Consider the following 15,857-nt stretch of genomic DNA (forward strand, 5'->3'; position numbering starts at 1 on the left):
GCATTTTCTTCAAGAGAGATTTGGAATACTCCTAAAGCTTTTTTCAACTGTTAGCCATTGAATTACTCTGAAGAGATATTTAATCATATTTTTGTCCAGGTTCAAGTAAATAATATTTATGTGAAGAAGTTTTCCGTAATAGATTTTATGCAGTTTTATGACATCTTAAATAGCTGTGGATTTTTAGTTCTGGTTTATGGTGTATGTTGGGCTTTAATTGATAAATAAAGGTAAAGTTTTGTAGGAATACTTCTTCTGGATTCAGTACTTACAGATAACTTCTAAGTTGTTAATTTTGCTCTGCTTTGTTTGGAATGCTAAATGCACACTGTTAAATTTCCAAAATACATGTTTTATCCTGGAAAACTGAGATTAAATAAGAGCAAAAATTCAATTAATTTAAAGCTCCTTTGATTTGGTGTTGTACAGAGGACTTGAGCTTAAAATCCGAAGGGGTGGTTCTTTTTCACAGGAAATGTAATAACACAGGTGCATGTTACTTGCTGTATTTTTGTGAATGTTTGCTACATTGTTTATTGGTTGTGATAGTGAAGCATTGTTGTAGCAATTATCTTGATAGTAAGTAGTCAAATGCTAAAAGTTTTCTGATAATTGACATACAACTTTGGCATTAGCTAGCTGCTTGTTCCTTTTGCAGATTGCCAATTAAATCTTCCTGGCTGCATGAGGCAGAGCCTGAGACTATGTAAATCTGAAGCCTGTCGCTTCCTGTGATTGCTGGATTCAGCACATGCTATTGAGAATGCTGTATTTTTCAGAGGCTTTTTTGTATTCTGCTCACAGTGTTTGCTGAGCAGAAACTGTAGCTAAAAATAACTAAAACGAATTTCTCTGTTTCTCTTTCTTTCTCACTGCAGGATGACGTAGCTTTGCCAAGGATTTATCAGCTAAGCAGAAAATGAGCTTAACATCCTGGTTTTTGGTGAGCAGTGGAGGCACCCGACATAGGCTGCCACGAGAAATGATTTTTGTTGGAAGAGATGACTGTGAGCTGATGTTACAGGTAATTGCTTCAGCCTTCCATGTGCAGCTGCTCAAATCATGAACTTAATGCACCAACTTCATGCATTCCTTTTGAAAAATAAATTCCCCAGATATTTGGGAGAAATTGTTTTGAGGAATCTTTTGTTTCCTTAGGAAAAAAAATTAGTTTAAATGTATTGCTGTCAATCATGCAGTTACTGCTTAAGTACAGAGAATGACATTTTCTTCATACACGTCTAATGCAGCATGCAAGGATAGAAGATGAAATAAGTTTTGCAATATGACCAATAAAGTAAGTAGACTGCATTCCATAAAATGTGATAATGTTAAGAGAGCTGGATGCTTTTGAAAGGAGCCTTCTTTTTTCAGCAGTTTGTAATCTAATTTAGTCACATGATTTGAAGTAACACTGCCCCCAGTGTACAACACTGTTGTACAAAGGAAAATGAAATTAGTAGAGAATAGTATTTCCCTATCTCTAAGGAAGTTGAATGACTCAGTTTCAGTTGAATTGAAAATACACAAGTCAAAATAGCTTGATCCTTCAGTAACTTCCTCAGCTTTGAGGATCACTCTGTGGAAGTCTTGGATGTGTGTAGTTGTGTTGTTATGTAGCCATACTGCATGCACTTTGCCCTGCCAAAGCTGTAGTCCTCTGAGCTGCCTTTTTCTAATTTTATTTTTTTATTATAACTAATGGTAGTATTTTGGGAGTTTCTTAATTTTTTGTCATTTACTGTAGTGATCTTGAGAAGATTGAACTTCAAAACTAATATTCTCAACCCTTCCTACCATTCAATAAAATATTTTGTTTTACAGTTTTTGTCTCCAGAAGTTGTGTATGCAGCCATTATTGGCCAAATTAGAATCTTACATGTAGATAAAATGATTAACGATGTAATTCTATGTTTATAACTCACAATGTTGTATCTCTAATAAAGTGCATTTGGCTCTCAGCCTCAGAAGGCATTCAGATATCTTATTGTTGATGTTAGAAAGCAGTTGAAAATACTCTTAGTTTCTCTTTAGCAACAAAAAGGATGAAGTCTTGGTAATTTATGTAGGTAGCATTCAAAAAAGCCCAAACAAACAAGCACACAGATAAACTCATCAGCATCAGAAACAACAAAAGAAAAGCAACCAAAAAGCCCCACCCCACTGGTTCCTGCCCAGTAGGTTATAATCCAAAAATGCATATATTTTACTAGTAACTTGTTTTAGAGGTCTATTGTCTATAAGTGAGGGAGTGTCTCCTTTCTTGTCTGCTATGCCATCTGTAATAGATCAGTCTTTAGAGAGAAGCAATTATTCTTTTGTGGTACAGAACTTCACCTTCTAAGGTAGCTGCCTCTTTGATTAATGAATAGATTTGAGTTATTTACAAACATAATTTGTTGTGTATTTACTTCAGAGTTAGTGAAAAAAATCAAGAGGCCTGGTGGTTTTCAAGAATATTTTTTAGCCTGCTGCTATTTTAGGTCTACATGCCAGCATGACTGTAACACCACATAGTGCTGCAGGGGGAGGAACCCACCAAAGGAGAAGCTAATAATGTGTTCTTGTTCTGCATGTATAGTTCTTTGTACAAGACCTTCCTTTCCACTCTTGACAACTTGGTTGTTCTCTTACTGCAAAGCATGTGGACAATGCATGATAAAGAAATCAGAATTTAATGCTTTTTTTTCATAATTGCTTGACAGAAAACATGTTATAAATGCCTTAATGAAAAGAATGTCTACTCTGTTTCATGCTTGATAGATCACAGAACTCTACCTAACCCAAGAGTTTTTGTTTGTGTCTCGGAATACAGATTTGCCTTTTTTTTGTAAATATGTTCAAACATAATGTGAAGTCTTCCTCTTTAGCTAGCTGCTCCATTGCATCAACCTGATTGTGGATAAATACTACATTTTCTCCTTCTTTCACCTTTATGGTTAGAAATATTTTTGAATGTTGATGGAGAAGTAATTTCCAAGAAAAAAGAAATTTACACTATTCACTATATCAGAATTATTTGCAAAGAAGAATGGATTTATTTTCTGTATTCTGAATATTTTCTTAGTAATCTGGATTGAAGAGTATCTATCTAAAAATAACACAAGTTACAATTTTTTTAAAACTGATGGTAGAATTTTCCTCTTTATATTCATATGGCTCTTACTGCAGTAATTCTGTGATTCTTATTTCTGCAGGCATATATATAAATCTTTGTACTGGATCTGGCTGCTTGGTGGGGTTTTTTTACATTTAGAATCCATTATGGTACTATGTTTTGGATTTGTGACCAAAGCACTGTTGATAACACAGCACTATTTTGGCTGCTGCTGAACAGTGTGTGTGCAGTTTCAAGGCATTCTCTCTCGCTCTGCTCCTCCTACACACACTTCATTGAGGGGGTGCACAAAATGTGGAGGGTGAGCACAACCAGGACAGCTGACCCAAACTGACTAAAGGGATATTCTGTGACAAATAATCTGTTATGCTTGGCAATGAAAACTGAGGGAGGGGCTTTGAGGAAGATACCCACTGCTTAAAGACCATCTGGGCACTGGCCTGCCTGTGGGAGGTGGGAAGTGATTGCCTTCTTCTCACTTGATTTGTTTTACTTCTTCTTCCTTCTTCCTCTTTGCTGCTGAAACTTGACCCATGAGTTCTTTCCTTTTGCTCTTGTTCTATCCCACATCCTGCTGGGCAGTGGAGGGTGAGTGAGCAGCTGTGTGGTGTTTAGCTGCCAGCCAGGGCACTGCAGTCTTACAAGAAGGAATTTTAAAAACCCTTAAATTTGATTGGAAGGCTGCAATAACAAAGCCAAAGGAAAAAAGGCATTCAAAAGACTTGTAGTCTTTGCACCTGTAAAGATCAGCTGAAATTAATAAAAGGTTTAATTATATGCAAGTAATCTCAACCTGAGGAGAACTGTGATGTTCTGCAGAATCTCCAGTGTTTCTGTAAAAGCTGCAGACTTGAGTAATCATTCTTAGCATTTCAGATGATGTGACACCGTATCATGAAGCTTAAGGATCTTTTAGTGTTTTTTTTCTTTTCTAACTGATTTTTAATAGGATGTAGCACATAAAGATAATTAAATAAAGGATTCATAATATAGTATGTATTAGAATAACAAGGTTGAGAGAAGTTCAATTTTTTTTTCAATAGTCAAGGTAAAATTAGGGTAATTCTTGGTGCAGTGGTTCCACTTGAATGTGGAAAAATGTAATCTGGGATTGATATTGTAGGCTCAGCAGAACATGCACATCAGTGAGTTTCATTGTATTGAGATTGTTTTCACTTGAAAGATTTCTAAGCTAGTAGAAAATGAACCATGTTGCTGTGACTTCATCTGCCATTAAAAACACTTAACTAATGTAGTATATTAGTGCTGCTTATATTGGCAGGGAACTTGTTCATTTGTCTGTCTCTTCCTAATTCTCCACTTTGATATGCTGACCCCTCCCATTACAGCCCTCAGAAATGCAGAGCAAAATTAAAAGTCTTAAAATAGTAAGTATAAGCAGAACACTGATATCACTTCTTTGAGCAGAAAGCAAAGCAGTCATAAGATAAAATGGAAAAGAAGAATGAGAAAGTATATTGAAAATAAGGAAAATTATAGTAGCAAGTCTCAAGAAATGAAGAAGGAGCAAGGTGATAACTATGGGATTACAATAAGAGTAAACATTTCCTTAGGAGTACCAGTTATGTGTGCTGAAATTAGGAAGAATGCTAGTGGAAGGAGTTTGCTGCTGTGCAGTCATGTTGTGACAGTGAACCAGCAGAATTACTGGCAAACATGAGATCGAGTGGGGGCTGATGGAGAAGATGAGCTGTGGTCTCCATTCTCTTGGGAACTCTTGAAGATGTCCAGGTGCTGACCATATGCATGCATGAAGGAGACACATCCAGCCCCAGCTCTCTTGCTTGCCATCAGCAGCTCAGGCTGCAAACACTTGGCCAGGAGTGAGTGCTGAAAGAGGGACTTGGCTGTTAGAGAGCTGCTGTTCTTGGATGAAATTGTAGCAAGGATTGTTCCTCATCAGTGTGGTGATGTTTGGATGTGAAATAAAGAATTCATTAAATAAATAAACGGATACTGAAGTGCTTAAGGAAGGACTGAGAAAGTCAGAACTGATGGGAATAGTAATTCAGGAACTGCTCAGACATTTAGTGAAGAGGCTATAGCTAATTAGTTCAGGAAATTGAGATCAAGGAGAAACACTTTGATTGCTTGTATACTATCGTGATTATCCCAAATGCATGACAGGAAGTAGTATGTTTGAGAGAGAACAGCAACACCCTGGAATCATAGTCATGTCTTGAAAGATGAATGTAATTAAGGGGGGGGAGAGAGAGGGTAAGAAATAAAGTGAAGTTGATGATACTAGATTAAACATCAGTCATACTGAGCTGGACTGAAAAAAAATGAGACCTTTGGATAAGATATATCTTGATCTGACTCATCATATTTAGGGAAAGATTAAGAAAACAGTTATTCTGAATTAGTTTTAGAATTTTGCTATGGGTACCTGGGGTTGGGTTAGAGATTGTGTTTTTTGCATGTGGGACTATCTTTTTTTATACAGTTTGAATAAATGTGCTATGTAGAAAGAAAATAATCAGACTGTTCTAAGAAATAGCCATAACCACTTCATGTGGCTTTCAAATCCTTTATTTTTTTTAAATATATTTTAGTCACGGAGTGTGGACAAGCAACACGCTGTACTCAACTATGATGCCTCTACAGATGAACACCTGGTGAAGGATTTGGGCAGCTTGAACGGGGTAAGTTAACATTAGAAATAGATAGTTCCCCGTAGTGTTCTGTATATTTGTTTTGGGATTTCTTCAAACCATTATTAATTGTACATTAATACCTTTTTAATGCAAGACTGGAAGGGGCGGAACATTCAAAAGGAAAGCATAGTCTTTGCAGGGTTTTTCCACTGCATGTTTTTTTAAACCATTGCATTAATTCCAGTAATAAGAGGGCCTTGGCAGTAGGAAAAGCTTAGAACAATAAAAAAGTAGGTTATACTTAGATATTTCAGAATTGTTAAAAAAAAAGCAGAATCCTGAATATAAGGTCTAAGAGCCCCAATATATTTCAATTTCTAAAATTTACAATTATGGTACGGATTTTATTTTACGGATTTTATTCTCCTGTTATAATCTCTATGAATAATTTGTGTCAAGTAATTGCAAACCAATAGAAGAAAAAATCCAAAGTTATGGGAAAAGTAGAGTTTTGTATGACATTTTATGTTCTAAGGCTTTTTTAGGAATTACATATTCAGAAGGCTAAAAGCATCACTTTTTATAAGTTTTGATATTACAGCAAATTATTAAAAACATAGTAACTTTGTCATAATTTTGTAGCCCTTTAGATACTTCTTTATGAACTTTGTATTTGCATTAGTTATGGTTGTTATTTTATAACTTTAAATGTTTGGCTCTGTCATGAATATGTACGGAATTAAATCATGAGTTCATCTGTGACTGCTTATTTGAGTAATACTTAGAAAGCTACTGATGGTGAATAGTTTTTATCAAGTGCTTAAATAAATAGAAGATGAAGAAGAACTTGCAAGTTACTGCCTTTTGAAGTGCATTTTGAAATAACTCTGTCAGTGTCCCTATTAGCTTTTCTGTATTTTAAGGTAACTTACTCAGCTTCCAAAGAGTCAGTCTCAACTCCATGTGAAACCACTGAGGGGCTGTATCCTTTGAACAGTTGTAGACATACAAGGACTTTGGTCCTTAAATATTTAATACACCTCTGTGTTTTCAAAGTCTGTGTGCTGTTTCAAAGCAGTGATAAAAAATAAGTTCAATGTGTAGAATTTTTTTTTGCCGAGACACTTGATTTTATTCCCTAGTTCTGTAACTCCTATAAGTCAGTATGCATACCTTCAGATTTTTGTTGCCTTGTCACAAAACTGGAATTTAATAGTTATATATGTTAAAAGGCCTTCATTCAGCTCCTTTATTTGCCTCTGAGAAAGAGCTTTCAGTGATTTGCTTCACTTCATCTAATTCATTCTCAAGTTCGAGGTGAAACTTCAGTTGCTTTAGAGCTGTTTACTCAGAGACATCAAAGGAACTCTTTCTTCCCACTGTTTTGTGACATGGAATATAAAGTCTCAGGAGTTCAGTCCTTGCTCTTCATCTTCACAGTGTTTTCCTTACTATCACTTTCCCACTGTGCTTTTCTTTCATACCTCTGCTTACCTGATTTCAGGTTAATGGAGAAAATACATTATTTTTGTAACACCCTACTTAATTGTGTGGCAGAACAATGCCTCAGTACCATATGGTGACTAGGTGATAGTTCTTCTAGTCTAGCTGCTGTTCCCAGTGAGATCACCACCTCCCTAGCAGCCAAGTGCCTTTTCTAGTGCTTCAGCAGCTTCTGCCCTTTCTTATTTTGCATTCTTCATCAAAAGATTTAATTTGCATCTCTCCAGTTGGTCCCATCTCTTTTGAGAACAGATATAAAGGTCTACTCCATTCCTGGTGTAATGCACTTTAACCACTCAAGACAGTTCAGGGTTTAAGGGGAGGTGACTAATACCAATATTTTAGTTTTGAGTGTTATGAGTGTGATAATTTCACAAGCTGAACTGTAATTGCACCTGATGCCCTAAAGCCTGAATATTCTTATATATATGGTTGATTCACACTCAGTTCAGTGAAAAGGTTACTGGGGTATTTTTCCTGTACTTCTAAATCTACAAGTCTTTATCCTGAACATCTAGATTTCAAAAAAGAAAGTAAATTTAATAAGCTTTACATGAAGTAAAATTTTATTTCTGATAGTCTGTCGTGGCTCATTCTGGACTGTGTTGTTTTTCTTCTTTTTTCCATACAAAAAAGAGGAAGGAATTTCTCTTTTTGAAAGCAAATGTGTTCAGTTGCTAGTATGTAATTATTAGTTCCCTATTATTAGTAGAATTCAGCTGTACTTTTTCCTTTGAATTGTGAACTCAAAAACATACCAGAGGAAGTATTAACAATTCATGGCCCTGTTAAATAAATTTCTTCTCAGGAATATTTATAGGATAGCAAAGTCCTTTCCCACTGATGTTTCAGGACTGGATTGTAAAAAGCTTAGCAAACTTTATGAAGACTTAAAGACAGTTGACTCTCACTATTTGAAGAAAACACTTTAGAAATCATCTGAATGGAATGATTTAAAGGGAGAAGGATTCCTTATTTACACAGTAACTAGTTTTTTCAAGTTAGCTTTGTCTGGCATCCCAAAGCATATGATGAGATTTTAAAGCTCCAGTGACAGAGTAACTAAGACTTGGTTGTTGTTTGCCATCACTTCAGTCATGAGCATGAGGCTGTCAGCAGACCGCACATACAGATTTTGGAGTACTCTGTGCTGGGTATGCCATGCATGCACATGAATTTCAGAACTCTGACCTGGGAGGGAAAATGTATGCATTCATATATGCATACATGTCTGCAAGGTGGCCTAAATTCTGTTGGTTCACTAAAATTTAGAGTTCCTTGAGGATAGTCTTCACAGAAGTTTTTTGCCCTGTACTCTCAAAATGTTAAAGTGAAATAAATACACCTGAAACATTACTGAAAGTTTCATGCTTACAAACCAGTAAATAGCGGTACCTTTTATTCTTATTTCCCGTGGAAGATGCTTTCTAAGAAGGTAAACGTTTTTAAAAATAATGAAATAAACATTATTTTCCTTTTGAAAAAGAAAATGAAATGGAAGATCCTCTCACTATTTTGGGGAAGGAGATGGTTTCTCTCTAACTACAGTTCATTTAATACAAGACTCATAAGCAACACAACCATTCAAATATTCAGATTTTTTACTTAATTATTCAAGTTTTTCCAACTTTAGAGTGGTGATAAAATGGCATATTTCAACTGTTTCTTTCTTTAGAAACATGTGTATTGTTGAAGTTTTAACTCAGAAGTAGGATGATCCTCTAGGGTTGCAATATACTGAACTCTTATCACTGATTTTTGGTGTTACTGAGATGCACTAACTTCATCTATATTTTACTTAAGTCCTTTGACAATGATTAGAAATAAACTGCCTCAGAACTCTCATATCCAATGCTAAATGCTGTACAAATATGATTATAAATTAATTCTGGCAGTTAATTTGGTTTGAAAAATCAAATTACAAGAAAAATAGTAAGTGGAGGTGCTAATTCAAGGGATCATTAATCAACACTTCCATGAATATTGCTAACAAGATTAAATGTGCAAGGAATTTTTCAAGGCCAGTCTGCAACTTCATTATCAACTGGTGTTTAACCTTTCTTTTGACATAGTTTGTTAAACAGCTGGCAATTTGAGCTTATGGTTTCCTTGTGAATCGCCAGTAGAAAACATGTGGTGCTGAAGACTTTTGCATAAAATGATTTAAATTATTTAAATTTTATTGTTTTGGAATTTAATGCTATTTCTTTCATTTATTTCTGCAGACATTTGTGAATGATGTGAGGATTCCAGAACAGACATACATCACTCTGAAGTTAGAAGATAAATTGAGATTTGGCTATGATATCCTTGTCATAAAAATGCAGTGTTGGGACACACTTGTCTTTTTAGCATTATGGTTGTGTTAAGTGTTCTCATTGCTACAAAAATGCCTATATTAGAGAAAATCTCAGGGTTTAGGATATTCTACCTTGGTCTGAACTACTGATAAAGTACATTTCCTTGTCTCTCACTACAAGAAACCTCGACTTTCAATTAGGATTTAGAACATAATGTGTATCTTCTTTGTTGCTAAAAGTACTACTTTTGTTTGAGGCAAATACAGAAGCATATGCATCATATGCAGTTGTATACAAACAGATAAAATTACAATTAATTATTCAGCAAACTACTGAATGAAAAAACATACTTGTGTTATTAAAACACTAAGGTATCCACTCAGTCTTCTGTTTACAAATAGTAAATAAATTCATTTGCTTTGATGAGTATGATAGTGCACAGTATCCTAACAGTCATGTATTCTGAAAGCTGTCAGCATAATAAGCTGCACAATTGTTGTTTTCTGTAAAGTCCTCTTGTAAATTCAGAGATTTTTTTTCAGTATTTTCCTTATTATTTCCTACATACTAATCTTTTTACTGTGGTCAGGGGAGAGATGAGAGTCCCTGAAGAAGCACTTAAGGTAACAATGTGCAGTTCCTGGATGGTTTTCTGTCATTGTATAGTTATTATAACATAGAGGGTTTTTTTCCCACTCTTTGAGGGTTTGTGTGTTTTTTCTCTATTTAATGTCATGTAGCATGAAAAATTCACAAGCCAACTCCAGTTATCCCAAAAATCTTCAGAGGCAGAAGGATCGAAACAAAGCAGCTCCAAAAGTTCAGAGTCCAAGGTAACAGACTCCACAGCTGAAGGGCACCACAAAACTACAGAAACACTGAAATCTGAAGAAAAATCAATGGGTAAGGTTGATTTTTTTTTTTGTTGTTGCTGAAGCACAAAAACTTGGAAAGGATGTTAATTTGCTTCAGTAGGATGATTGTGAAATTCTGCAGACAGTAAAAATTTCATATACGTGAACAATTAACCGTAGTTTAGATGTAAATAATAAATTTTGGCAGTTAATTTCTATCTTTTACAGTAATATCCACATGTTAAGAAAATTTTTAAAGAGAGATTTAATTGGTATTTGTAAAATCTTTAAATGTCTCTTTGCCCAAATCACAAACTTGCAGCATTTGTGGCAGGAAATTGCTAGTTTTTGCAGTTTAAGTGAAAGTATTTGTTCAGAAACAGTCTGCACTTTTTACCATCACCATTACCAAGTGCACTATTTTTCCTTTGGTTGGTTTGGGGTTTTCTTCCTTTTTAAATGGGCGGGAGTTTTGTTTGTTTGTTTTGTAGTTCCTAGCATTCATTGCTTGATGTGCCAGGATATAACCTAAGTGTTCTGTTGTAGTTTGAAGATTTGTAGGTACTGTAGTTTCAGGCTTGTTCCTACACCATAATGCATATTTATTTAATGTGTTATGGTGGCTCTGCTGTGTTTGTCTTAACTTCATGTGGGTTGTACTGCAGCCAGCTCTGGGACCCCAGTATAGGAAGAATTTGAATCTGTTGAAGTGAGACCAGAGGAGGGCCAGAAAGATGAGCAGAGGGCTGGAGCAGACAGGCTACAAGATGGAGTTGTTCAGCCTAGAGAAGGAAAGGCTCCAGGGAGACCTCATAGCAGCTGTACAGTACCTAAAGGGAAAAAGAGAGGAAGAGTGTATTTTACACAGGCAGATAGTGCTAAAAGACTAGGTGCAATGGTTTTAAACTGAGAGAGGAGAGGTTTTGATTAAATGTTATGAAGATATTTTTTACGGTGAGAGTAGTGAGCCACTTGAACAGGTTGACCAGAGAGTTTCTGGATGTCCCATCCCTGGAAGTGTTCAAGGCTCTGAGCAAACTGGTGTGGCAAAAGATGTTCCTGCCCGTGGCAGGTCCCTTCCAGCTCAAACCATTCTCTGATGAACTTCAGCATGAGGCTTGCTGAAGTGTAGTGGAGATAACAATAAGAACAAGAAAGGGATCAAGTATTATTGTTTCCTTAAAATGGAACTGTCTAGGTCTGATTTCCTTAGGTCAAGTCTGTACAGTTTTGTTGGGTTTCATCTATTCTTCCAGAAGATTCACTTCAAAGAATTCTCTTCCCCACATTCAGGCTTCTGTGGTGTACTTAATTAACCTGTTTGTTTTGTTTTCTAATCCAGCATCTTGTTAAGGGTACAGAAAGTAGCACGGCTGGGGGGGGTCCACATCTTCTATTTTTCTTTTTACTCTTTCAAAAATAACAGTCGAGGATAGGGATTTATATTTAAATGCAATTCTCAGAAGCTTTTTGTTGATTGATTCTCTCAGCATTGCTATATAAATGCATATCTGTTCGCTATTGCTAATTCAGTGCACAGGAATAGAATTACGGAATGGTTTGGGTTGGAACAGAGCTTAAACATCACTTAGGGTGCATGCCCTTGCCATGGCCAGGGACATCTTTCACTAGACCAGGTTGCTCAAAGCCTCATCCAGACTGTCCTGCAACACTTCAGGCATGAGGCATCCAGAAATTCACTGTGTAACCATCAAGTTCTTAAAAACAATTTAGTATTGACTAAAGCATAATGCTATGTAAAAAGAAAGTACTTAATGTCTTAAAATAATGTTGAAACCTTTTGCGTGGCTATGAAATCCTCTTTGGAATGCAAGTGTATAAAATACTGAAAAAATGTTGATATTCCTAATGGGTAAAGTAACAGACATGCTCCTAAGATATATTTTAACAGATAATATATTCATAACATTTGTATGATGCTAGAATAGCTAAATCTCTGTAGGGTGAGGTGTTCTTCCAGAAGATCAGATCAAACCTAACCTAGCCAATATATCATGAAATTCAAAATCTTAATCATATCAGTGGTTTTTTTCTTATTTATTTTTTGCATTTAAATATATTTAACCATGTGTATAGCATTTTCAGTTGTGCTATAATTTAACTGATACCTTTACAAAACCCCAACCTTCTAAAACTGATTGTGCTCAATAATATTTTACACACAAGGTAACTTTCAGCACTCTGTAGTAGTTGTCAGCAATTGGGAACCTTGGCAACATTGCATAATTTGATCACTTTTTAATGCAGTGAGTTCAGATTTCCTTGAAAGGTCACTGAGGGTAAGAATGAAAATCTTCTCACAGAAATAGCAGCAAACAGCTTTTAGGAATGTATTGCTATCTTGGTGATTTCAAACTGAAAGAAGAGATAATATTTACAGATATATCAAGGTAACAATTAGAGTTGCCAGCTGCCTTTGCATAAACATTTGTGCCAGAAGTTTTGATCAGGTCATTAGTAAGCTTTTATATTTAGAACCCAGATCAGTTGTCTGGCCTCCAAGTTTGTTTTGTATTTAGGCGAATGCATACAAGCATTTCACTTCAGCTTCCAGGAGAAATGATCCAAACAAATAACTTTCTCTTAATGTGATTTTAACCTAAATATCACGGCTGAACAGAAAAGTTAGTTCCTCTGCTTTGGGCTGATTTTATAGATATTTCTGCCATGCCTCGTGGGACACCTTTGTATGGACAGCCAGCCTGGTGGGGTGAAGACGAAGCTGATGAAAAAGGTGGTTGTAAGCCAGATAGCAAGCATGAAGAAAAAATGCCTGAGACAGGAGCTTCAGGTAAGTGTGTTGTCTTATTTTTGTTGATTTGGGTTTTTTTTGGTTTTTTCTCTTTACTGAACTGTCTATATTCTTAACTAAGGAACTAAACAGATATTAATGTCTGGAAGTTTCACAGTTTGCATAGATGAAAGCCTATTAAAAGAAGAGGTAGTTGAAGAATATATTTTTGCGAGAAACTGTGTATTTACAGAGATTAGTTTCATATATAATATGTCAGTTTTCTAGTATGTAACACAATTTTCTATCAGTAAGGATAGCGAATAACATTAGCTGAACCAGCGTGTCTTTTATTTTTTCAGTTTAATTACTATGTTATTTTATATGCATAGGAATATTTTATTGAAATAATTTCTGAAAATAAATGGTGATGTTTTATATTTGTGTCTAACTTTTAGCTATATAAAGTTATCTGTACTAACACGCTCTTTTGTAATTCAATAATGCTGTATTAATGGGAATTGCATGTCATAGGTCTTGAAGTAAAGATTTGTGTAGTCTAAAGTTAAACTGGTAATGCTTATTCCCCACTAATACAGACCTTTTTATTAGTTAGCTTGTCTAGACACAGTATGTATTGCCAGAACTTCAATCTCAGTACCTATAATTAGGCTTTTATATCTATCATCAGGCATAAAAATAAAGTGGCTGCTATTCTAATGAAGTCAGTAACTTAAAACTTAATCAAGTTAGGACAAAATTTAACCATGTTTGTTTAGCTCCTTAGACACACATTTAAGCTTGAAAAGTTTTAAGTTTGCAGTTTTTAAAAGTACTTTAAAAAATTGAGGTCAGAATTTCTCTTTTCCTGTCATAGTACTTGCCTTGGTTAACATGAATCATATTTTGCAGGAGCTGGAGTGAAGTCTAAAAATGTGTAAATCAAATGAAATGAACACTTCAGTGTAGTGAAAAAGCAAGGTCTTTGGAATTAACTTTTTACCATATGCTTTTTACCATAGCATTTTTAAAGACCTTTTTCATATTATTATCAAGTTGTCATCATTCAGACAGTAAAGTCTATTAGGATTTGGACTAATATAAATAAACCAGATAAAAACATTTAAATTCATTTTCCCTCATTAAATACAGGATTATTGAGAAGTAATATGCTGAAGTCTGTGCTTTTGATGCAATGCCATGCCATTAACAAGGTGTGACACAAGATACCAGCTTATATTTAGTAATGTGCCTGTTCTTATTTTTTGTAATTTTAAATTGCTTTTTCAGAAGCATGAAATTGCAGCAAATGGTTTACATGCTCTTGTATTTATCAAGAGATTTTTAAGCATGTGATTATCTTAGCTTCTATCTTAGTTCCTGAGTTCCAAGAAAAATAAGATTCCAACTTTCACTCAAACTAATCATGGAGATGCCAACTGTTTCAGTAGTAGACAAAAATAAGTTTGTTTTAGACTGAACTTCAGTAATGAAGATATTTTTGACATGATTTGTTTAGCATAGTCATCATAAGGTGAATGTTGAATAGAGAAAATAGATTAATATTTTCTAAATTATTTTGAATTATTTGTTTGTTTTCCATATATATACTAATAGAAAAACTAAATTTGGGCCCAAAGCCTTCTTGGCCAATACATTTCGTACTTAAAAAATATATGTTACAAATCCCTTTAATTTATGTTGTTGCTTTTGTTTAGCCATGAGTGTATCTCCTATGAATGGTATTGATCTAAAAAGAGTGTAAGAATAGCTTTTTTTTACTCAAACTGAAAGACTCATAAATCCGCAGGAGTGGAATTCAGTTTGAAAAAGCACATACTAAACAAAAGCTTATATGAAAGGAAGACACTTCTGAGAAAAAGCCAAAACCTGACATTTTTGCAGAACTGTTTAATTTGTGAGGATGTAGAATTAAAATCCCATTTTATAGAGAAGTTATTTATTTATTGTGATCACCTAATCTCTGAGTAGACATTAATTGTACATTCTACTAGTCTGGTTTTTGACTGTTGTAGATAATTTTTAGTACTATTGGCAGAGAGTCTGAGAAGACAAACCATGTAAGAGTTGACATTTGCTTTTTTGGACACTTCTGCAGTCTCAGAGCGCTGTGTCTCTGTAGAAGTGTGCAAAAGACATTCTGAATGTTTTCATGCAGTTATAAAGCCATAAGATTCTTGGGCTACTTCGGCCTACAATTCTGCTCTATGAAAAGATGAACTTCTTTTCACCAAGTTATTATGTATTTTCTTCAAGCACTTAGGTTTTATGATATAGATGAATATAATAATAGGAAATCAATATAAAGATACACTTTTACGAATGAAAATGGGAAACTTCAGAAGATTGTCATGCTTCGATATTTTTAAAATATAAGCAAAGTTTAATAAAAATGTTAAAGATTGGTGTAGCTAATTATTCTTTTGTAGGTTAAATTGTACTGTTTAAAACACTGATCTGGGACATAATTTTTAATATAAACTGCCTAAAAGTAAGTACATTACAGGTGAATTTTTAAACTAACTCAAATTGATAAAGTCAGATAACATTTTAAGAAAGTAATCCTATCAAAAATCTGTCATTTGATGATTTATTATGTGATTATTTACTGAAAAGAAAACTTGAATTCTAAGAGATGGGGTAAGGTTTAAAAAGGAGATTGAAGTGGGAGATTTGTTTCTGTTAAGCCAA

The 15,857-nt window shown here is 34.7% G+C and overlaps 1 protein-coding gene across 3 annotated transcripts in view; it reads left to right on the forward strand.

Annotated features, from left to right (window-relative positions):
- The first annotated feature begins 919 nt into the window (after window positions 1-919).
- Window positions 920-15,857, forward strand: part of CEP170 (centrosomal protein 170) — a 65,636-nt gene continuing 50,698 nt past the window's right edge. For all 3 annotated transcript variants that reach the window (XM_062489205.1, XM_062489206.1, XM_062489208.1), the window contains exons 1-6: window positions 920-1,024; window positions 5,695-5,784; window positions 9,465-9,543; window positions 10,104-10,162; window positions 10,280-10,442; window positions 13,071-13,205. In XM_062489205.1, coding sequence (XP_062345189.1) covers window positions 920-1,024; window positions 5,695-5,784; window positions 9,465-9,543; window positions 10,104-10,162; window positions 10,280-10,442; window positions 13,071-13,205 — 631 coding nt within the window. The remainder of the gene's footprint in view (window positions 1,025-5,694; window positions 5,785-9,464; window positions 9,544-10,103; window positions 10,163-10,279; window positions 10,443-13,070; window positions 13,206-15,857) is intronic.

Source organism: Cinclus cinclus, chromosome 3 (assembly GCF_963662255.1).
Source record: "Cinclus cinclus chromosome 3, bCinCin1.1, whole genome shotgun sequence".
Classification (NCBI taxonomy): domain Eukaryota; kingdom Metazoa; phylum Chordata; class Aves; order Passeriformes; family Cinclidae; genus Cinclus; species Cinclus cinclus.